Source organism: Epinephelus moara, chromosome 20 (genome assembly GCF_006386435.1).
Source record: "Epinephelus moara isolate mb chromosome 20, YSFRI_EMoa_1.0, whole genome shotgun sequence".
NCBI classification, from domain to species: domain Eukaryota; kingdom Metazoa; phylum Chordata; class Actinopteri; order Perciformes; family Serranidae; genus Epinephelus; species Epinephelus moara.
In genome coordinates, this window is record NC_065525.1 from 12,181,119 (window position 1) to 12,205,081 (window position 23,963).

General features: G+C 39.6%; 1 protein-coding gene across 5 annotated transcripts in view; it reads left to right on the forward strand.

Moving 5' to 3' along the window:
• The window catches only part of hydin (HYDIN axonemal central pair apparatus protein), a 121,826-nt gene that overhangs the window by 57,643 nt on the left and 40,220 nt on the right, over positions 1-23,963 (forward strand). For 4 of the 5 annotated variants that reach the window (XM_050073040.1, XM_050073039.1, XM_050073043.1 and 1 more), the window contains exons 25-44: positions 7,531-7,699; positions 9,221-9,430; positions 10,768-10,971; positions 11,067-11,241; positions 11,829-11,962; positions 14,461-14,588; positions 15,163-15,299; positions 16,426-16,553; positions 16,712-16,825; positions 17,983-18,063; positions 18,230-18,376; positions 18,471-18,710; positions 19,070-19,199; positions 19,304-19,441; positions 19,553-19,723; positions 19,931-20,104; positions 20,770-20,948; positions 21,140-21,214; positions 21,541-21,724; positions 21,898-22,039. In XM_050073040.1, coding sequence (XP_049928997.1) covers positions 7,531-7,699; positions 9,221-9,430; positions 10,768-10,971; positions 11,067-11,241; positions 11,829-11,962; positions 14,461-14,588; positions 15,163-15,299; positions 16,426-16,553; positions 16,712-16,825; positions 17,983-18,063; positions 18,230-18,376; positions 18,471-18,710; positions 19,070-19,199; positions 19,304-19,441; positions 19,553-19,723; positions 19,931-20,104; positions 20,770-20,948; positions 21,140-21,214; positions 21,541-21,724; positions 21,898-22,039 — 3,060 coding nt within the window. The remainder of the gene's footprint in view (positions 1-7,530; positions 7,700-9,220; positions 9,431-10,767; positions 10,972-11,066; positions 11,242-11,828; positions 11,963-14,460; positions 14,589-15,162; positions 15,300-16,425; positions 16,554-16,711; positions 16,826-17,982; positions 18,064-18,229; positions 18,377-18,470; positions 18,711-19,069; positions 19,200-19,303; positions 19,442-19,552; positions 19,724-19,930; positions 20,105-20,769; positions 20,949-21,139; positions 21,215-21,540; positions 21,725-21,897; positions 22,040-23,963) is intronic. The other variant, XM_050073041.1, reaches the window with a different exon arrangement.

Consider the following 23,963-nt stretch of genomic DNA (forward strand, 5'->3'; position numbering starts at 1 on the left):
TATGTTCTCTGACATTTATCCTAACGATATGAGACGGTCTTTGTGGGAAAAAAGCTTGTTTAGTGGACTAACTTTGCACTTGAAGGTATGCCCGTTCACTTACGTTTTAACAGGTCTGACGCTACGGCTGTATCTAGGCTAACGGCTAACATGCTAACTATTATTTCTATGTCACTAGTCACTTGAAAAAAATTTAGGACGATAGGAGAGGGGTTGAAATAAACCGAAATTTCCCTTTAAGGTTTTTTTGGAAGGTCTTAAAAAAGTCTTAAAAAGGTATTGAAATTAACCTCAGGATTCCTGCATATACCCTGGAGATACAGATGCTCCTCTGCATCACTGGTTGAGAGTTAATGCAGCAATAGCTGGATGGAGCAGTGATGTCATCTCTTACTGTCTGGTAACAACCCCATCTTGTTAATAAGGGTGCTGTGGGAAAAAACAAAAAAAGAAGAAAAAAAAAAAAATAAATAAATAAGGGTGCTGTCTGCGGTGGAAATGCAGAACAGATCAACAGTTTAGGTACATGAATGCATGGGTTACATAAGGGTTTTAATTAGTTAAATAGTTAAAATACACTCCCTTTACACACAAAAATAGATCCATTTCAAATGTTGTAAACGTCACTGCCCTCATACTTCCATGCATCATTTAGGATGGCATAGATACATCCACAAGATGGTGCTTGAGGGCAGAATCAAAAGATTCTGACAACAATAAAAAGGCAACTGTGGAGGACGTCATAATAACGTACCTTTTAACAGAGGCAGCATTGTAGACAGTCATATCTTGCTTGAACTATGCTCCACTGCCCCCACAGTTTCTGGTGGTACTGCTCGGTTTCATCCGCATCTGTAAGCTTTCATAAAATGAGCACAAATATGGATGGAATGAGGCTCCATCAGCCTCCATATATTTATCTAACCCTGAGCATAAATGAGCCTTAAGGGTACTATACCAAAAGCCTTTGGTGGAAACACGGCTATAGTTGAGCCAGAACCCTGCACTGCATTTTCACCTGAAAACATATTGTATGGTGACCGGGACAGAATTTAGTAAGTGAGGCGAAGAAAGTAAAGTTACCTGTGAGACTTTGTTTTCATAAACTTTCATAAACTAAAATAGAGCATTTTTATTGTTACTTTCACTGGATTGGTGGACTACGGAAAGCTGAAGCACCCTTGCTCTGTAGAATGCTTGGTTCCTGTGTTGCACCTTTTTGCTTTATTATAGAACCAAAAAAATGTTTGGGACTGTAGGATCCTGAATAGACAAGATTCAGGGACAAGAACAGATAGGATCTCAGCCATATATTAAAACTGTCCAACGGGATGAGTCAGTACAGTAGCTATACATTGAACCCTCTGAATTGAAAGCCAAATCCATTATAAATTCTCTGGGGAAGACAAATCTACTGATTGTGTACTTAACGTTGCATTGTGCCTCTCTCGAGCCTTTGCTTTGGCTCCTTTCCCTCGAAATGGACTGTGAATACTATAGTAGTCTGTCTGTCCATGGCCTTGAACCAAGTAACTGCTAAAGCTTTGCAAGATTTATCACCCTCCACTGTCTTTTTCCCTTCCCCCTCTTTCATCTATTGGTATTCTATCTTTTTACTCCATTCCTTGTACTCATCTTAGGGTTTTACATTGCCTATTTATCTTTTTTTTTTTCCATATCCCTACTTCCTCTCCTGCGGCTTCCCTGCCTCTTCTGCCTGCTCTCTGCTCTCTACCAAATTCTTATCAACCTTTTATTCTCTTCGTTTTCTTCACCCTTTCTCTCTTAGATTGTGACCTCGCATAACAATCTGTCTCATAGGCTGTCCTGCTAATTAAATGGAGACCTCACTCTGTGTGCACACTCTCTCTCTAAAGTCTCTCTTTCTCCCTCACAAAACCTGCACTATCTAGCCATGTTCAGCTAATTACATCCCTATCAGTAATTACACCGCAGCCCTCGGAGAGGGGAATTTCAATAGAGCTAACTCTTTTCTATCCATCTATCCCTCTGATAGATAGCGCTAGTACAATACATTTAAGTACTGTTACTTTTCAGTCTTTAGGATTCTATATCTATAAGAAGTAAACTGGAATACTTATACCACCTTTTTATTGCACTGCAGCTTTTTGTATGCATGATTGATGGGATCCACTGACAACTTAATGACTGACTGATCACTCACAAGTAATGATTTCAGGTGTTTTAGAGGAAGTTGAATTTAGGCAGAGGTGTACAGGTGTAAAAAGGTTCTCAACAACTTTCCATGGTCAGTTGTGTTCAGCCTTCCAAACCTGTAATATTACTTTTTCAAATAAGGATCAGAAACAGCCTTGAGTTTCCTGTTCTTTCGTTGTAATGTAAGCTGGCTTCTTTGTGTTGTCACTTCCAAAAGGAATCCTATAAGCTGTAGACATTGCCTGAGAAAATAGGTGAACAAAAGCATCATGGTACAAGAATGGAAATATTATTAAGTATCATTTGTTATGCTCAGGGTTTTTCTGAACAATCAGAGGTGACTGAGACACAATTTATGATCTCATAAGAGAAAGGCTACAAGCTATAATGCTTGTACCTGGTTTTTTATGCAGTGTAGCATCTAACCAGATAGTGTAAACAATAGCAAAAGACCTCTTAATGTCACTCATAATTAAATTTAAGACCAATTGTACAATAAACAAAATTGAAGGAAAAACAAAAAAACAAAACATGAAACAAGATATTTTCGTGTCTATGAGGCAAATTTTGCATTTCCTAGGATAAAGAGGGCATGACCCGCCCTACTCTGCTTTACTCTGCCTCTGATTGGTTTAGCCTGACATTCTTACCCTAACCCTAACCAATCTCAATCCACCTGCCTAAACCTGACCAACACAAACGAGGAAGGAAATGAACACTAGGCAATCCAAGGGAAAATAGGGCGTGTCATGCATTTGCTATCCAAGGAAACGCTATACTATGATGCACCACTGTTGTACCACAAGGTCAACATGGGAAACAATGAATGCAAATTTTAGCAAAAAATAAATTAAAAAATCCATCTCTAAAGCCCAATATTCATCCTACAACTTCTTTTTGCCGTAGCACAATCAAGAAGAGGTGAATCTTGTTGAAATGACACTTGTCTAATGAATTACTAAGAATGAATGGAACGTCAAACGTTTGGAAAAAAGCAGAAGAAACAGTGGTGGAAGAAACATTCAGATCCTTTACTTAAAGTTAAAATGGTTAGAGAGAGGTTATTATTTTCAATAATTTGACACATTTCAGAGGGAAAGTATACGTGGGTGGGGTTCAGTTATGACAGAGATTCAAATCAAATCCTTAAGAGTTGACTGGCATGTGAAAAAGTGAGCCTGGCTTAGTGAAGGTAGCAGCATGCTGAGGTGTATTGAAATGCAGAGCTTGTCCTCCACCACATCTCCCTCACCCATGTTATTAGTGTAAGAGGAAGAGGATGGGGGTTAGTTTTTTAGACCTCAACCACATTATTCAGAAATGTAAACAAAGTTTTGACCCGATAAAATCTAAACACACACCTCTAATGTGATACTGTTCTACTAGCCACTAGCAAACGTCAAGTGCTATTTACATGACGGGTGGGGTTTGCTAGCCACCCCACACCACATTTGATTGGATACATCTATGTCATTGCCCCCAAGTTCAGGATGAGTCATCTAAAATATTTTTTTACAGAAAGAGAAGAGAGAGGGGTTTTGATATAAAAATACTTAAAAATGTTTTTTGACACTTATTTAGCATCTAAACAACAATTAATGCAAGGACACAAGATTATAACCAATATATATATATTTTTTTCGTTGTGTCTTTAGGTAAAGGGAGCAAAACAACAATGTAAAATACTCCATCAGAGATAAAAGTTTTTAAAAGCTTACTTAAGTAAAAGTACAGAGGTACAATGAGAAAAATGTTCTTACAGTATCAAAACTAAAATTACTCAGCGGAAAGACTCCTGTTGGTGTGAAATGGATGTAATTTTAAACATGGTTTTATTAAAATGTATAAAGAGCATTTTAATTTTGTAGCTCAAGTTGGAGCTACTTTAGACTGTTAGGTGATTCAACTACGACTGTATAACAATACATCATAGTTGAGTATGTAAAAGCTTACTGTACAAAGTAGCTCATTAAATGTGCTGTCAAATGAATGCTTAGTAATAAGTATGTTTCCTTCTGAAATATCATGAAGTATATTTATGAGGTAGCATAAAATGGCAAACTCAAGTACAAGTTACCCCCAACTTGTATTTAAAAACAGTTCTTGAGTAAATGTACCCAGTTAATTTCCACCACTGGGAATAAGGGAAGAAACTCATTGTGCACATAGACTGTATGAAAATAGTGGGTCTCATTCATGAAACGTGAGCAGAAGGAATTTGTGTGTAAACTGTTCGCAGACTGAAATTTACATGCATGTCCGCATTCATCAATATTTTAGTAGCTCCGATCTTTTCGTAGCTACTAACAAAATCTACTCCTGCTCCTGACCACTTGTAGTGCTTGTGTAAATTTAGTAAGGCACATAAATATTGCTTGTCACTTTTGGAAATTACAATTTTAATTCATACACAACACAGATGCCTTTGAAACACGTAATCTAAACATGACAAAATATTAAAAATATAACACATTTAGTTAAATTAGTTGGCAATTAGCAGGTTTAAGATCCAGATTAGGTTCATGATTGTGAATTATCTATGTAAATCGACTCAATAGATCACACGTTCTTTCTACATGTTGAATGATGATAATAAAAATATCCGTAAGGACAGCCGGATCACAGCCTCTTTGTGCCTGGGTTCAGCAGGGGCAGCAGGTGGTGGAGCCACGAAGGAGCACGCGCCAGCTGAAAGAATTGAGACAACACGTTTTTTTTTGGTGGCTTTTTGATCATTTGAATGAATAAATCTGATTTGAAAAATGTTTAATTTACGTTGTATAAAACAGAGCTTTAGGCTATTAAGATTCAAATAATTTGAAGACGATGCACAAAACTGCTAGGCTATATGTTATCCGTATCATTTGTTAAAATAAATGTTAAATAGCTCTACTTTCCGACAGCCATCACTGATTTAGAGTTTATCCATTACGCACAAAACATCTCTGGTTTCCCGTTCCCACTTCATTCAAAACCCCACAAATGAATCTTCTGTTTGTTTGGTGACCGCTGTATTTTTTGTGTGTGTGCTTATGCGTTTCTTTGCCTCCAGTTTCATATCAAACCATTTACGCTTCACCTCTGACATGGTTCTTTGTACCACGGAGACAACATTAACAGCATCTGTTACCTCCCTCCAGGCCTTCGCTTTGTCTGTCCCTGTCACACCACTGAAGACAATAAAATGTTTTTTCTTAAGTCCACTTCACTTTCGATCTCCGCTTCGGAAACATTCTTTTTTCCTTCTCTGTCTTTCTTTCTTTGCGCCATGACTGACAGGTCGACTGGATGCACCTACACCTCCTTATATGGTGGTCATTGGCTATTCATGGGCGGGGATTTATGCTAATTGCTGATTACCGGGAGCGCGCTGTCACTTTACGATGGATTGGCATTCATGATCATACACACGTGTTTACGATCAAATCTGAGTTTCCCGCTGCGTTCCTGAATCCGGAGTAGGTTTTTAGTAGAGTAGGCTTTTATGTGCAAATCTACACACAGATTTACTCACTTTTCATGAATGAGACCCAATGGACGTAGCCATCGTGATGTCAGTCATTGATATGTGGACTGAGTTTGGCATTTTGGCTGTAGCCATCTTGGATTTTTGGAGCCTCACAGACAGTCTCACAGACAGGCTGTCACTCAAAGAGGCCACACCCTAATTATACCTAATTTTAAGCCTTAATAAAAAGTAAGCTGGTGAGTTATATAAGAATTTGACATCCCATGAAGTTGTCATGAATGGGAAAATTAGCTATGGAGACCGAAACCGTTTTTTTTGTACCAGGCTGTAAACATGTTTATGTCAAGTCAATGAGTCAATGTCCAACTACCTTTTGAGCCAGCCTCCAGTGGCCATTCTGGGAACTGCAGTTTTTACACTTCCTTGTTGGCTTTTAAACAGCTTATTCACAATGGAAACAATGATTCTTTTGTTGGTGCTTTTCTACTTGTTAAGCCTCTGACTAAAACTAAGTAGAGATATCAAAAGTTAAAACCAAGTGTGATACACACACACTCAAACTGACTTATTAACTGTAACCCCAGTAGTCATTTGTCTGTACCAGTGTGCTTTTCGTAGCATCAAAATGTTTCCCATCATGCCTGTTTTTTTTTTTTTTTTTCAGCTGGAAGTGTGTGTGGTTCAGAAGCCTCTGGTGTGTAGAATTTTAGTGAGGCTGAACATAGGAGGACAGTCACACCCACCCATGAAGGAAAGAATAGATTGAAGAAAGAGAGAGACAGATATGAGAATGTCAGAGTAGGCTATTTCTGTTTTGAGCCGCGCTCTTGCAGAGTCATCATCTGCTGTCTCACCATCTGTTCCTCTGTCCGCACCAGTGGGTTTTAAACTCTTTCTAAAAGGCTTATTTTTTTCCACAGGGGGGCAAATGGTTTTTGTGGGCTCTTCTGAACTCTCATCCGACAAAAAAAAAGCACCCTATTTTTGAAGACATTGACCTACAATACTTGCTCAACCCTACATCTCTCAAGGCTGGACATACTAATTTGTGAGTCTCCCCAGGGCCGGACATCAGGCCAGCTTGTCCCTTAAAACTGCATTCCATCACAGACTGACCATACAACAGTGCCCCCTGCTGGCTGCATTGCCACCATCCACTCATTATAAGCTGACACACCAGTTCTGTAGCATGCTTGGGAACTCTGACAAATGTGTGTGCAGACTTGAATGCTGCCTTACATATAAACAGGCTTACACACAGACATACACACACATACACAAACACATACGCACACTATAGCAATAACGTAGCCAGTGATGGGTGATTTAATATAGAACTTGTCCAGCCCAGCTTTGAGATGCCTTCACTCACTAAATCTCTTTCATTCTCTTCCATGTTTATTCAGCACTTCACTGCAATCTATCCTGACCTGTTTCCTGCTGCTTGCCTATTAAAATTCCTCTTAATTATAGAACACTCTGTTTAATTAACTTGATGGATGCACCCAGTCTGATCCCACAGGGAAGGAGAGAGTAGAACAGAGAGAGAAAATGAGAGTCAGAGTTCTTTGGGGTGTGGGTGCTAAAGATTTTCTTCTCCACTTGGGTATTGCGATATATGTTAATGATATATTGGATGTACAATAGATGCTTATGTAAGTTGCTGTGTGCATGTGGTACACTGCTACCTCATGGACATCTTGAGGCCTTCAGTTGTCTATTTCATGAAGCTGGAAAATGGTTTACTGTATGTGTTTTCTTGCCTCGTGTCGCTGATTATCCCTATGTTTCATTTATTGTGTGTCTGTTTATGCAGCGTTACTTTCATTTCCTCTCATCAAATAAATATTTAACTTCTATTTATTGTTACTTTGCACTCATAGAGAGACAGAGATGCTGGAGGCAAAGAAGGAGCGGAGAAGTCCAGACAGTGAGATTGAAGAAGGATGGAGTTCCTCTAGAACACTGTCTCCTGCCTTTTCAGTCCATCTCAGCCCCAGGCCAGGTGCGGATGAACAAAGCAGCACGCAGCGCCCTGTGGGTGTGGAGGAGGTAGGCAAATGCTCACTTGTAAACAAATCAAGGTTTCCCTAGATTTCCAGTTGGTCAGGGGAGAGAGAAAGCCCGCAGCTAAGGTGCAAGTCATTCTCTGTCTCTATGCTGCAGTGCTGTGGAGGTAGAAAACACACAGGTGCCACACCCATGCACATAGTTTTGCATAATAAATTTAAGCTTGGAGAGTCTGCCTTTGTATTATCAACATGCTCTTTGTTGTTATCAGTGCCCTGATTTATAACCTATAATATTTTATTGTGTCTCCATTATTAAAGTGATCAGAATACTTATATCACATCTGCACAGGTGTATTAGCGCTGCAACTATAATTATTTTCATCATTGATAAATCTATTGCCTAATCTTTGACCAAATAACTCAAATTTGTTTCTGGTCTATACTATCAATGTTATAGAACTATCTGACCAACAATCCAGAAAAATAAAGGAATTTGTATGTATTGATTAGGTCATTGACAGATCAACTAATTGTGAGTGCTAACTTAGTAGTACACACCACTAGTGCAAACTCTAGATAAAAGAAACTCTGAAACACTAGCGCTTAAAGGAATAGTAGAACATTTTTGGAAATGTGCATATTTGCTTTTTTTGCCAAGAGTCAGAAGAGATGGTGAAAACCACAGTCATATCTGTCAATTGGTGTGAAGCTTGATCCAGGAGATTGTCAGGTAGTTAGTTGCTAAGTCTTAAAGGCTGGAAGCAGGGTGAAAAAGCTTGCCTGGCTCTATCGAAAGTAAGAAAAAAAACACTAATTAACATTTTATATCTTGTTTGTTCATTTCATACAAAAGACAAAGTGTTAAAACAACAGGTTGTGGTTTTACTGGAACTACTTCTTTAACAAGAGCAGTGACTTTGGCTGCCTCACAAAGCAGGCAAGACTCTCGAAAGTGACTTCACCTTACCAAGAAATAGTCCAGCACATTATTCCCGATAAAACCACAGTGCATCGTTTAACATTTTGTAAGGACAGGAATTGAGAGTGGAATTGACCTTCTCATTTCAAAAGATTGCATTCACACCAAATCAGGTGTTGCTGCAATTAGGCACTGTGGGAGTGTCACTTAAGATAGCTCATTTGTGGGGGTGTGGTGACTGGACCCCAACTATGGAGAGCCAATTTCCCCATCTAAGCAACTAAGTATTTGTCTGCGGTAGGTTTATGATTATGTAGGTTTATGGTTGAAAAGATCTACGGCTTTTGATGGATGCGAAAAAACAAGAATCGAACATGTTCCGACAACTTTAATGAGTGCAAACGTGAGACACCGTGAGGTCTTATTTGCTTTAAGATGTACAACGATTTTGGATGAGAAAAACGGGTTCAGTGCGCAAAGGCATTAACTCAAGACAAAAGACCGAATAGGTGCACGTCACAAAATGCCAAATTATTCCTTTCATGGGAGTGTAACAGCAGCCTATTGGAAGAATCAGTAAGAAATGAATCTCGTAAGAATCTTGTTAATCTTGTATGGTCCACTGGTTTTGTTTTTCTATAGGTGTTTGACATCTTGCCCATATACGGTCATCTGCAACCAGGGGAGCAGCAGCAGGTCATTTTCTCTTTCTACGGCCACGAAAATGTCAGCAGAGAGGTGTTAGCACAGTGCCACGTAGAGGAGGGGCCTACGTATGAAATCAAACTCAGAGGAGAAGCATCAGTAATCAGCTACAGCCTTGACTCTTCCCATATTGACTTTGGTCTGCAGGTATGTATACAGAGCTCCTTTACCCTGACTTTATCTTCTTAGTTCTTCATCCCAACTGCTCTACTGATCAAATGTTTGAGCTAAGTTTGTTTCGATCTTAATGGCAAGGGTCAAGGTTATAAGTAGCGCAGGAGACTGCTTGATGTGGCAAAAGAGGCAGAATTCACCACTGCTTGATTTACTCATGTCTGGCAAACCTCTCCTTCACTATGTTTTCAGTTACATTGTCTTGTGTTAATTTGCCTCCTTGTTGTCCTGCTATCCTGCTTTTCTTGTCCTTGTTCCTCTCTGCTGTCTGTTTGCTCATCCATGTGTGACACGATTCCTCATACAAAACTAATTAGATTTTTACAAAACTTGGGTGAGTTGCAAAATGACACTGACAGGCCTTGGGGGGAGTGTGACAGATCGGTTTGTGATTGTGGATGAGGATGTGTTTGCTGAATTACTGTTGTTTGTTTGTTTGATTATTTGCTTGTTTGCTTAGTGTTTTGATAGACAATCTAATTTTATCCCCCTCCCATTCCATTTCTAATGCTGAGGGACAGACTGTATGATTAGTGATTGTAAGTCATAAGGATACACATGGTATAAACACTGTTGAGAGTGGCATAAAGGTTTTTTTACCCACTAAAAAGACTGATGAGATGAATTACAGTAACTTTGAATGTCACTGCATAGTTTTTCACGCTTTGGTCTTTTGCACTTCCACCCCCTCTTTAAGTATGCAAGCCATCCAGACCAGTTATCATTGATATTCAAAACAAGGACATATTGATTTTTGATTTAGTTGAAATGAGCGATTCAGCAGAACATTTCTCTGACCTTCCTGTCTGTTCAGCACTATTCTTTCTCTTGCTGTCTTTTCTCTCTCTCCCACTCCCTGTGTTGTTTTCTTGTGGTCAATTAGATTTACCCGTATTAGTCAGGAAGTCCTGAAACGACCCCCTCTGTGCATGCACAAGTGGCCGACTTTGAACAGTTCCAGGTTTTGAGCAGCAGCATTTTTGTCTCTTACTTCTCATCTCAATTTTAACGCTCAAATAACAATTCCATTGTGCTCATTTCACACTAACAACTATCACCTTATCTTCTTTGTTGTTAGATTTTTATGATAGTTATAACCATAAGCCATCTGGTTCAAATGGAGGCCAAACTCATGCATGCTTCTCTGGAACTGTGTTTTTACTGTGCTGTATCACCTTTACAAGGCACCCACTCCACCTAAAAGACACTAGGTGGAGTGGTTTTATCAAAACCTTCTGTTTGCCATCAGTAAAGATAAAGGTGTTGAAAGTTTAAAAGCCAGTGTTGCATATCCTCTGTTTTTCTTCCAGCTGTTTGATCATGCAGGGGAAGCTGAAGTGACCCTGAGGAATACTGGCAAGGTGGGCTTCAAATTTAGCATCATACAACCTCAAAGTGAGGATGAGGAGGAGGCAGGTGAAGCGACAGGAGGACAGAGGAAGGCCATTGAAGGAGAGCAAAATGAGAAAGAACAGGAGCTCAGACCAGGCCAGCCCATGGTCATCCCCAACATAGTGAGTTGGAATCATTTTAAATGTGGGAGGGTCATTTATTATGTGTAAGATTTTTTTTTTACCAGTCAATGTGTGTGTTTGTTTTTGTGTATCAGGGTTACATTGATGCAGGTGTGGAGCAGTGTCTGCGTGTGCTCTACCTCCCGGGCATCCCTGACGTGTTTGAGAAGCGCCTTCAGCTGCAGGTGGCATTCCTGCCACTGCAGGACATCACGCTGACTGGAGAGGGAGTTTTCCCAAGGATAAGCCTGAACTTGCCAAGAAACCTGTGTATGCATAGACATGCACTCATACTCACAGACACATAATCATATTCCTACTCAAGTCAACAAGAATGAACATTTAGAATGAAATATATACGTTTTTAGGTATTAGGTATTACATATTACGCCCCCACCCACCATTATGTGCAATAGACTAACTTTTATATTGTACTTTATATTCATTTTGTTTGCCCAAATGCAATCTTGGTGTCAGGTAATACCACTGGAATTAATTGTTCTCAGTGCGTCGGAACGGACAAATCTAAAACTTTGTCAAACACAGTAAACAACAGTAAACAGAAAATGCTTAACATGTAGTGTAAGGGTTTATTGATCCCCATAAGAAAAATTCTGAGAGAACAGAGTCGGCCAAAGAACACAGCTTGTCCCTTAGAACAGAATTTATTCCGTAGTATGTAATCCTTGTTTTGCTGTTTTGCTTTCTGACTCTGTTTGCATTAGAAATCATTGAGCCCAAATCCCTTAGCTAACAGACAGGTCTCCCTAATAGTCGCGTCTCCATGCTAACAAATATTGAGACACAGAAATAACTTTTTGTTTCTGCGCTGGTGTCTTGTTGTGATTCTCTTGCAGCAGAGGAGTGCTATAGTGATGTGGTGCAGCAGGCCAGAACAGCTGTGGAGGGAGATAGAGTCAGAGAGGAGCTGATGGATGGAATTGCCACTGGAGGTGAAGGAGCAACAACCGAGGCCAGCAGCATCCTCACAGTCAGTGACTAAGATAAACAGCATTGATGTTATGCCATAAAACCTTATCTTTTGTATTATTCCATACGCATACTGTATGTAGCGTAGTGAAAACTGTGCTATTCTTCATTCTAGTAAAGTAGGAGCACTTATTCTTCCTATCTCTGAATAACACAAATTTATGTTTGTTGTAATCAGCAGAGTTCATCTTGTGTCCTGTTTAGAATGCTTTATGTATATATGTATTAAGAAATAATGCATGCCATTGTGATCACAGATATACTGCAGTGTACATGCTCCAAATCTATATTCGCTCTATATGGGCATGGCAGTGCCACTACATCTCTGCTGTTAGTAACCAGCCTATTCTACAGGGCTTTCCCTGCTTCTTATCTCTGTATTGATTTTCTATAGAGTAGGCAAGACCCAGTGAATTTCAATGGAAATTGCTATTTTCTGCTTATCCCCTCAGTATTTGTTCATGGTTTTGTGAGTTGCCCCAACAACATCCCCGACATTTCCCCTAACCACTGACATGAAAAATGAAACATTTTCATTGCAGATAAGGACAGGACGGATAAACACCTGTGAATAACCTGATAAATTGGAACCTTACTACCTGATTCACAAAGAACCCTGACCTTAGTGACTTTCTATCTGTTTTTGTTATGGTGTAGAAATGAGGGAAGAGGATGGCAAACTGATTTAGAAAATGTTTACAATTCACAGTTTTGCCTAATTATCAATTATCATACACTCATAAATGTTCATAAATACATTTTGAAGTCATAATTACAAGGTGAAGATTGATTAGCATGCATTATTATACAGTTTTGATTTGTCTAGTAAGAACAACAGTTCAAAGTATCTCCAGTAGAATTTTGATGATTGAAAATACCTCAGATCTGTAGTGATGTTACAACCATTTTTATCTTACTGTGGCTTTCTTGATACAGAATACAGAAATCTGCAATTTTTTTTTTCAAAACATTAAGATATATCTAATTACATGTTGGCTAGTCAGTCAGATGAGTTTTATTTATACAGCCAAAAACACAAATGTGCCGCAAAGGGCTTTACAGCCTGCACATACAGGTATGACAACGTGTCAGAGTTGCAACGATTAAATGATTAATGGTTTAGTTATCAACTATTAAATTAAATGGCAACTAATTTGACATTTGTTCGAGTAATAAAAAAATAAGGTCAAAAATCTCTGATTCCAGCTTACCTTATTTTGTTATTATTTTGTGTGTGGGGAACGTTTGTGGGCGTGTACCCCCACAGAGCTCAGGTGAGGATGGAGGTAGCAAGACTAGACCAGACTGTAAGCAGCAGGCGTCCAAGAGACACAGCACCGAAAAAGTGCAAATAAATTAATATATTGAGGTGAAACGCCAAACAAGAGTGAATCTAAGGTTAGAAAAGGTAACAAACAGTCCTGCATAGTATACCTTTAAGTGTGAATATTTTCTGGTTTCTTTACTCTTTCATGACAGTTAACTGTATTTCAGTGCATTGTGGACATTTATAGATGTCATTTTGGACTTCAAGAAACACTGATCTGCATTTTTGTGTGTTATCTGACATTTTCTTGACCAAATCATTTTATTGATTATTTGAGAAAATAATCGACAGATTAATAGACAGTGAAAATAATCACTTAATGCAGCCCCACAGCAAATGACACCTTCTGTCCTTAGACCCTCGGTCCAGATATAGAAACACATCCCCCCAAAAAACCCTTTAAAACTGGAGCAAGGCTAGAAACCTCAAGAGCAACAGAGTAGGGATACCTCTTCCAGGATAAACAGACACACAATAGATGTTACAGTTTACTTGGTCAAAATGCTAATTTAACATACCACCAGTCATATTCTGACTTGTAGACTGAAAACTAAAGTTAGACTAAAGTTACTCTGCTATGTGAAGCATTTGGACATTCAGATTTCTCACAGTTAAAAGATATCTTAGTAATGATGTTCAAGGCTGAAATATGACTTGTTATAATGCAATGTTCACAACCTTACTGCACCAAGGGTTGTAAAAATGATTTGGTGTGGGCAACTGATCATCCCAAATCTGCAGATCTCAAAGCTCTTCATCACCATAAATGCCACGATCATGAGTTCTTTTAATGTAGTGGCTCTTTTTTTTTCTCAGGATTGAAATGGTGATGGCTGGAATCTTAATCAGCCAGCTCTGCTTTACAAGACCAGCATCCATTTCTAAACCTTGAATCACATCAAGTGATATCTGAAAATCAGTCAAAACTGAATGACATCCAGCTGTCACTCTGAGCTGTAGTGTATGTGTAATGAGACAAATTCTTAAAAAGAGCTTTGACTAGTAAAAATAGATTTGGAGGTACCTTGAATTTTTGTACTTACCATTGAGACTGTGCCGTCTATTGCTTATGTAACTCCTCAATACTTTCTTTGTAACTTTCGAATGTTTATGTACCCCTCCCTCTGTCTCCCCTCCCTTTTTCTTTTCTGTCTTTTGCCTGCGGCTTCCAGTATGAAGAGCTGCTTCACATGGAGATTGAGAGAACGTTGGTCAAACAGAATGCTCTCGCTGTGACCGGCAGCCTGCTGGAGCTTAGAGACTCGCAAGGTTCCTCCAGAAAGTGGCATAGACTTAGCCAGTATGTTCTCTCACACACACACACACACACACACACACATTGATTGAACAGATGGTCCACTCACTGGACTGAAACAAGAACTGTGTTGTGAAATTCAAAGACTTTGGGCTAATGAATTGTATCTGGCTGGGTGCGTTTTTGATCTGTGCTACTTGTGCAAATTGATGGATGTCATGGTGTGCATTGGCTGTTTTCCCTCATACCATATTGTGACGCCTTGTTTAATTTTCACAAATGTATACTGCTAATTAAGACATTAAATAAGCAAGTTAATGTTGAAGGCAAAGAATGGTGTCCAACTGAAATACAAAACACATCACACACGTAAAAACCAAACTTTAATAACTAATATGGTCAGTTGTAAAGTACAATTTACTTGAAATATTTATGTCAATGGCATTGTTTTATAAAGTGATAACATATTATGATCATGACAACTGAAGAATTGAATCTCAGAAAATCATAAAGCTCAAGTATTACCCAGTAAACTAAATTGCTTCAGTAAACAGACTTGTAGATGTTGCTTGTTATGATCTTATTCTTGTCACCAGCCCACCTCTTTCTACTCCCCCAGGTTCCCACTCCCAGAGTATGTTTTGGATTTTGGTTATGTAGTTCCAGGCAAAGTCCTCAGTCACACTGTAAATGTGACCAATACTGGGTCAGTGGCTGTGTCCTTCCATGCCAATGGCAAACCTCTAGCTGTCACAGGTAACACACAACACACTTCCTTTGAGATCCATGTGATATCATTATGTAGCTCACAGCTCCATTTATGGTACGTAAATGGAGCTGTGAGCTAGTTCTAGTAGTCAACCCAAGCTACACTGATTCTTAAACTCATGACATACCTCACTCTCCATATCATCTACAAAACACACCCTGACCTCCCAATTTGACGGTCAATTAAGGCGGCAAATATTTACCAGCTCTCCCTCTGCCTTGTCAATGACATTGCAGCCTCTCATCAGTATTGCTGCCTGCTCGTTTAGCCCCAGCATCCTCCTACATGCTCAGGCTGGGGGGGGAGTATTCAATCATCACTCCCCAATATCTCATGTAAACATATCTGCCAGGAGTGATGAGGTCGGAGTGTAGACGGTAAACTCTAACTATGTTCTGTTGCTGTAATAAACATTTCAAATGTTAGTTTTGTGGCTGAACTATTCAGACAGCTTGGTGTGATGCATCTGGTATTTATATCCTGGCACTGGTTGGGCCTTACGTCACACAGCAGTTACATAACAAATAACAACATAGAATCAAATATTTGTGCAATTATGCAAATACGTCATTTGGAAAATTGAATATGAAACTGAAAATCCCTGTAAGACTTAAAGTATAGTTCAGTAAAAAGAGTTTGAAACTTTGGAAAATATGCTCATTAGGTTTTTTTTTTAGTGAGTTAAATGGGAAGATTGATACCATGTTTCACCATTGCCTCGGGTCTCGGTGCTCGGCCATGTCTCTTTAGTGATAGCTAGTGTGTGTGTATGTGTGTGTGTGTGTGTGTGTGTGTGTGTGTGCATATATGTATATTTACGTATCTCTATGTGGGGTGTGAGGGTTGGGTTTTCTCTTTTCTTTTTGTTTTCTGTTTTGGATCTTTGTTGTTTTTAACCTCTGTGAGGCACTTTGTGTTACTGTTGTATGAAAAGTGCCATATAAATAAAGTTGATTTGATTTGATTAATGTGGTAACATTCTGCCCATCTCCTGATATTAATCATTGTGTTTTCATCGGCTATTTCATTTCTGTTTCTTCTCAGTATTATACATTTTTTGCCTTAATTACATAAAGAAATACTTTAAATGTTGTTTTTTTTGTTTCTTCAAAGGATTCAGTGTAGAATTTGAAAGGGTGAAAAACCTGCCCTGTGGTGAGACACAGACTTTCACAGTTAAATTTGCCCCCCATGGAGCCAACCTGAAGATGGGGGACACAAGTGTTGTCATGCCAATACAGGTACACATGGGCACACACAGCACATGAACATGTGGACAAATACTGTCATTAATTCTGATTCAGTGTAAAATTTCTACATAAGTGAGTCCTCTGGGTCTCCCTTGTTAATCAGTAGCTTTGTGACCTTGTTGCAAAGATGATTTTGTTTGCTTGCACAGGTCACAGGAGGACCAATGGTCCAGGTACGGCTTTGTGCAGTGGTAACTGTGCCGGCCATCACTGTGTCCACAGACACACTGCAGTTTGACACTGTGCAGTGTCACATGTGTCAGGTAATACAGTGTGATAATATGGAATGACAAGATACTGTTATGTAGTCCTAGCAAGGTTGCAGGTTGAGTTTTGTGAATGAATGAAAACACTGTTGAAATTTTGTATATTCATATAGTTTACATGTGTTTAATTGAAATGGAATAGTTACACAAATTAACTAAAATTAACTTTTACTGCCTATTTTTTTGTTTTTGTTTTCAACATGCAAAAGTAGCAGATTAGGAAGCACAAATACTGTATACAGCTTAAACTAAAACTTTATTTGTATTTCAATTACTCACCCCATTTTGCACTGAATTCATCAAGAAAACTTTGTATTTCTCGCATGCCTCCATGGTGAAAGAAGACTCCAAACACGCAGAAAATTCTCAGCAATTCGTAGTAAAAGGAGGTCCAGACAATCCAACTCTCATTTATCCAGTCGTATGTTCAGTACTTCCTAAACACATGCATTTTTGCTAAAACCTTACTGTTTAGAACAATGAAATATGAGTAGCATGCCTGGGCAAGCATGTGCATTTGAATTCTGCCTGTGCATTTCATTGAGTTGCCCAGGTGTGCTACTTGTCTGTGCATGAGACTGTTGAAGTGTTTTAAATAGTAAGGTTTTAGTGAAAATGCATGTGTTTGGGAAGCAGCAAGTGGAATGGATAAATGTGACTTGGATTATTCTACATGAGTTGTGAGAGAGTTTGTTAACAGACGATTTCATATAGATTTGCTGTTGCTAAACATGGACCCGCTAGGTCCTCAGCTCATCATTTTTACATTCTTCTTTGACCTCGGAGGCATGTGAGAAAAACAAAGTTTCCTTCACAAATAAAATGTAACCTGGGGTAAGTAATTGATATTCAAATGATCATTCTGTGGGTGAAGTATTCTTTAACACTGCTTCTTCAGAAGGGCACTAATGAGAGACCAGGATGCTGCTTCACTGTAGTGCCATCTTGTGGTCAGATCAGGTTTATCATTTCTAAGGATTTCTTTTACTAAGCTCATCGATTTGCAGTGCTTAAATGTGGTTGTGGTTATATATCTTTAAAGGAGTCAAAGCATTATTTAAAAACTATAATAAGTGACAATATCAGTTCATTCTGTGGTAGCCAGTCTGACATGAGAATGCACTCAGGTTGTTGTTGTCATTGTTCACCATCAGATGAAGACAATACAACTGTTTAACCATGAGTCTGTGCCCTGCTACTGGAGGATAGCTGAGAAGATGAAGCCTTTCAAAAAGGTACGACAATTGTCATTTTATGGAATTTTTAGTTAACTTATTCAATGGATTTTGTAATTTGATATCCAGGTAACAAAAACTACTTGGTATCTATCAGATTTAGCTTAGGATAAACTAAGTGTGTAGAATACTATCTCAAAGAGCCTCTGTTCTTGCTCTCACTCAGGTAGACAAGTTCCTGCCTCTCCATCAGCGTAAAAAGGTCTTGCAGAAGCAGCGACCACCAGTGGTATTTAAGGCGATTCCCTGCTCTGGCATGCTGTCACCCGGAGAACGAGTCAATGTCCAGATAAAGTTCAGCCCTGCTGAGGGGGTGAGGAGCTTACTTGATTTTATAGATTGACACGATACATAGCAGAGCTTCAGGATATTTCATGGGCGGTGACTTACTGTTTGTTTCTTTGCAGAATGCTTACAACAGGCAGCTAGAGGTCTGTGTGGCTGAGAGCACCCAGCAGGTCTTCATTACAGCCCAGGGGCAGGGTGAGGAGCCTCAACTCGAGTTCTGCCCGTCGATGCTGGAGCTGGGGCCTTGCCTGCCTGCCAGCACTGAGGTTGAAGCTGAGGTCACCATCAAAAACCCCTGCTCTTTCCCCATTGAGTTCTACTCCCTGGAATTTGACACACAGTATCTTGAGGAAGAAAAGGTAGCTTATGATTACAGAAGGGATAAAAAAGAAAGAGAAAGTTGGAATGAGAGGGTGCAAGGTTGTTAGATAATAATACTGCGAGTACATCTGGGAGGTGGTGAGGTGGGGGCTCAAAAAAATCATGCCCAGGCTTAACTTTGACAAAGAGAAACATTTGAACAAAGCCATTACCAGTTTTCATGTAAGAACCATATATCACTGAAAACTTACTTTTAGCTATCTATCTACCCCTATTTCCCTCTTGGAGATGTCCTCTCTTTATTTATCTCTTCACCTGGCACCTCACAACATTTAATTTTCTTCTGTCTGGTTTCCTTCTCCCTCCCCTCTCTTCCCTATGGCTTCATCCTGTGTAGATCCTGCGTTTGATGCAGGGTTATGATGAGAACAACATATTACTGCTGCCTCCCAGAGTCCCTGGAGAAAGCCTTCCCACAGAACTGCTTGAGTTCTACAGGGAGAATTGCTCCCAACTGAAAGACGATGGTAGCTTCAGGCACATGTTTATAAAGCACTGAAATCATATACTTGCAGGTACCTGCATACTGTGTGTGTGTGTACCTGTTTTAATCCAATCTACCTGTGTGCAGCAGAGCTGGAGGAAGACTTGGAAGAAAATGAAGCTGAGATGGGTGACACCCATGAGGAAGAAAAGAGGCAAAATGGTGCCCACCCACCAGACAAAGTGGAAGAAATACACACTTTAACTGTGAAACCAGCTGAATTAGGTGAGTACAACCATTTCAGAAGCAGAACCTGAGAGCAGCCTGACAGGAGGTGAGTGTAATGCACTGTAATTTCCACAGGTACTATGTGTATTATAATGCTTGTGCTTCTAGTCGTTTCAGAGATGACCAATGAGGGAAGCAGTGGGAGAGTGGGGCAGCTAGAGATGACTCCTGTCTCCAGAGCAATTGCCCGCCACATGGGTGTGGATCTTTCACCTGAAGGTCTAGCTGCACGCAACCACAGAGGCATTGCTATTATTGTATATGGAGCCCCACTGACAGGTGAAGAAATTCATTAATTAACCAATTAAACAGTAGATCTTGTAATGTTAATCAAGTAAAATGGTAATTTTATGTAATTTACAGAATGTTGGTATTTCAATTAAATATTTGATGACTAGGAGTATTAGCAGTAATACCCAGTACCCAGTTACCCGAGACTGATGAGCATGTATATGTGAAATTGTCACTTTCCTCTTCTTTTTTAAGATAAGACCAGCACAGTGGCTGATCTGGCGCATCACTACGGAGGGGCATGCCTGAGTGTTGATGCTGTGGTTACAGAGGTGCTGATAAATGGTACTTCACCTGTTAGCCTGACCGCAAGACAACTCTATGACCGTGCTGCTGCGGAGTATGCTGAGAAGAAGGCTGAGGAGCCTGGTAAGAATTAGGAGCTATGCATACAGTCAATTCTAATATGTTTTTTTGTGTCATCATCAGATTCCTTACTGTCTACTGAAATCACCCTCTTCTTTGCAGACTGGCGGCAAATGATAATTTAGTGGATCAGCTGATGCAGTAAACAGTACCGCGAAACTAAGAGTGCTCAAGACAGTCAGTTTTGTGGTAGAGCAGTGGTGGAGCGCACTTGTAAATGACATCAAAACTTTTTGCAATGTTTATTTTGGTACAAACATTTACCAGCCAGTGTGGTGAAAAGGCTTCCGAAAATCTACTTGCCAAATGGATAATCTTTCCGCATTTTGGTGCTTGCCAGATGTTAATTTTGGACCCTGTAATTAGGCATAACTCTTCTATAGTCAGACTGGACACTACTGGAGAAGAGCATAGGGTTCAGTTTAATAAATGATAAATACATATGGATATATATATATATGGATATATATATATATATATATATATATATATATATGTATATATATATATAGACCTTTGTTGCATGTCATACCCTTCTCTCTCTCTCTCTCTCTCTCTGTCTCTCTCCCTCCTATTTCTCCATTGTCCTCTGTCAAATAAAGGCAGATTTGCAAAAAAAAAAAAAAAAAATCTTAAAAACGTTGATTACTACATATGTCTGCTTCCAGATCAGACCACAGAAACAGGACCTGCGAAACGTCCTGAAGCCTCAGTTCCAGCTCTGCATTCAGCTCCAGCTTCACGTGATACTGTGGAAGTTGTTGCAACACCCAGAAAGGACAGCTGCAGTAGAAACGACTCTGAGGCTCCTCAGGAGACTAAAAACACACACGTTACCCTTTGCCTGGTATATTTTCCTAAATCCGTTGGTCTTCTGCTGAGTTTTAGGGTTAGATTGGGATGTTTAAAAATTGTTTTCCTTTTCTCCTTGTATCCAGTATGAACATACTGGATACATCTTTATGTTCGCAAAGAAAGGCTCTCTTTGAAATCTTACTAAATATAAATACAAATTCCTTTGGTGTGATTTGGCTTCAGGGAGGAGATGTGACCACACTTAGCAGTCTCTTGCCTGAGCAGCTACTGGTTGATATCCTGGCAGAAAGATTTCAGGTAAGTTAAAACACAGTCTTTTCCATATATATTGTCGTGGTATATCATGTGACACATTACAAAACAGTTTCAAAATATACACTTAACTGCAAAAGCACAATGTCACAGGACCCTACCTATAGTGCATACTCTAAGACAGTTACATAAAAATGCTACGTGCATACATCAAAAAGGCTCACAGCTGTTTGTACTTATAAACTGTTAGACATCAGATTATGTTTAATACCTTAAACAGAGTTTCGCCTAAGTTTGACTTTTGTCCTATCATGTTTGTTCTCTTTGTCTTGTCATTGTCATTGCTGTTGGTGCTGCTGTTGCGATAACAGCTAAGCGACTGTCACCGTGGCATAGTGATTGATGGCCTGGAATCTGTGTACACTCAGTCAGTGGCAAGCACACTGCAAATTATTCTCAAGGCCCTTAATAATCGCAAACACATCTATGTAGTCAATTTCTCCGACTCCTACATTGCACTCAAGTCACGGGAGAGAGCACAGAGAGAAACTGAGGGTAAGAAATGGCAAGAGCTCACACACATATGCAGATTCTGATACAGAGAACAGAACTCACCAAAGTTATTGCTATTATTATATATGTTATTATATAAAGTGTTATTATTTCTATTCAGTAAGGTTATAGAGCTGTACAGTATGTGGAACTGCCTATGTGTGTGTGTCCTTCAGAGGCTCTGCAGAGAGAGAAAGTTGACAGGGAGGAGAAGTGGCTGCAGCAGCTGGATGACGAGGAGTATGACGCTCTGCCCGAGGAGGAGAAAGAGCGTATTGTTCAGCGACACCGAGAGAAGCATAGACAGCAGAAACTCAGGTACTGACTGAAAGATGACACATTGGACTTCATGCATCTTTATTCTATAATTCTATTCATTTATTATTTTACAGCTAATAAGTACACTAAAATATGTTGTTAAACATTTGAGGTGGGAAAAGGAAATGCAGTCACAGAATCTTGATTCATATTTGATCAGCACTGCCAAGTTTGACAGTTTGATCACAGCTTATGAGCAGTGATTGTCATGATTGACAGCTGCGTTAGAGACTCAGCTCTGATTGGTGCACCGCTGTAGATTCTACCGAATGTCATTAGAGGCAGTAGGAAGGGGAGGAGGGACATGATTTTTTTAAGAGATTATCAGTTTCATGAACTTTCTTCATAATATAGTGACAATTTCAGCTAATATGACACAAAGTTATTTTTATAAAAGTTACCAACTGTAGGTTTAACTGGGCAGACTTGTCATAATTTGCTTGTCTCAGCCTGACAAATGTCACCTGTTCATGTTATTTTGATTTATTTCTGTATCATATTTAAATTCATTCAGATCAAGACATTATGATTCTAAAGGTCCAGTGTGAAGGATTTAGGGAGATATATTGACAGAAATTGAGTATGAAATCCATAACTCGTTTACATTAGTGTATAGTCAAGTAAAAGTAAGAATTGCTGTGTTTTCGTCATCCGCCATTCAATTTTTCACGTCAGCCACCGTGGTTCTCCTATATGCTTGGCACATGGGAGAAGTTTCAGTTGGTTGCAATGCGCAGCGTCACCACTAGATGGCACTAAATCCTTCACACCAGACCTTTAAGTCAAACAAGTGTATCTTAGTTTACATGATTGGTATGGCTGGTCTGTACCACCTGTGAATTTTGTTTGTACCCAGAGAAAGTTCTTAAAGGAGCTATATGTAAGAAATCTAAAGCAAATAGTCGTAAAATCCTCCTAATATGTCACAGAGACTAAGGAATAATGTTCATATAACATACTGATCTCACCGACAACAATAGTACAGCCAAAATATTCGCATTCAAAAAAAATTTTTATGGTCCGCAAATCATGTTTATGTTTTGAATTTGTGTTTTGGCCTGTTGCGCCACCCACCGCCGTCTACCAGTCACGCAGCCAGTAGAGTCTCAGCATCAGTTACAGTTACAACTGAGCTACAGCAGCACGGCAAGCAGCGTTAGCAGTGTCCTGGTACATAGCATTAGCAGCCGGCTTCTCCTCAGCTGTATCCCAGCAGCAGCGTTAGCAGCAGAGAAGCCGGACTTGCTCGAACGGTCCGCTGGAAAACCGAAGATCAAGGACGCGGCGACGCGGCCCTGCCACGGCAGCCACCCGTGGGCAAACAAATCAGTCTCCAGCGTGCCGCTGTCCAGCAACCTCGAATCTGTAGGGGAGGGGGGGCGGACACGACTCGCGGCAGTATTTTGAATTTGAGTGCAGTAACCGTTTTGGCCACATTCTTACATACAGCGCCTTTAACACAGTTGGTAAATGCCACAAATTCTCTTCAGTCACTCATATGTGTTACTTAACAACCAGTCTGTTCACATGAGTGGTTCTTGCATGAGGCCTACTGTCTGTTAGGTGCTGGACAGAGTTTTTTTTTTACTTTATGAAATCTTTTTACCATTTGAGTGATTGTAAATGCAACCTGGGGGCAGAGAAGCAACACAGTGGTTGAACCAAAAGAGAGAGATGGTCAAAGTAAAGTGAAGAAACAGCACAGTTATTATGGAAGGATAAACCATTCAAGGAAATATAAGATATGACAAAATAAATATTGAATTGGACTTTGTGTCTGTATACCTGGATTAAAAAAAAAGCTAATTTAACCCTCCAGTTTTTCATGTTGTGTACTTGGTTGAAGTCCTCTGTAGTCTAGTTTTGGAGTTTTATACACAAATACTGATTGAACTGTCCAGGTCTTTAGTGGATGCAGCTTCCA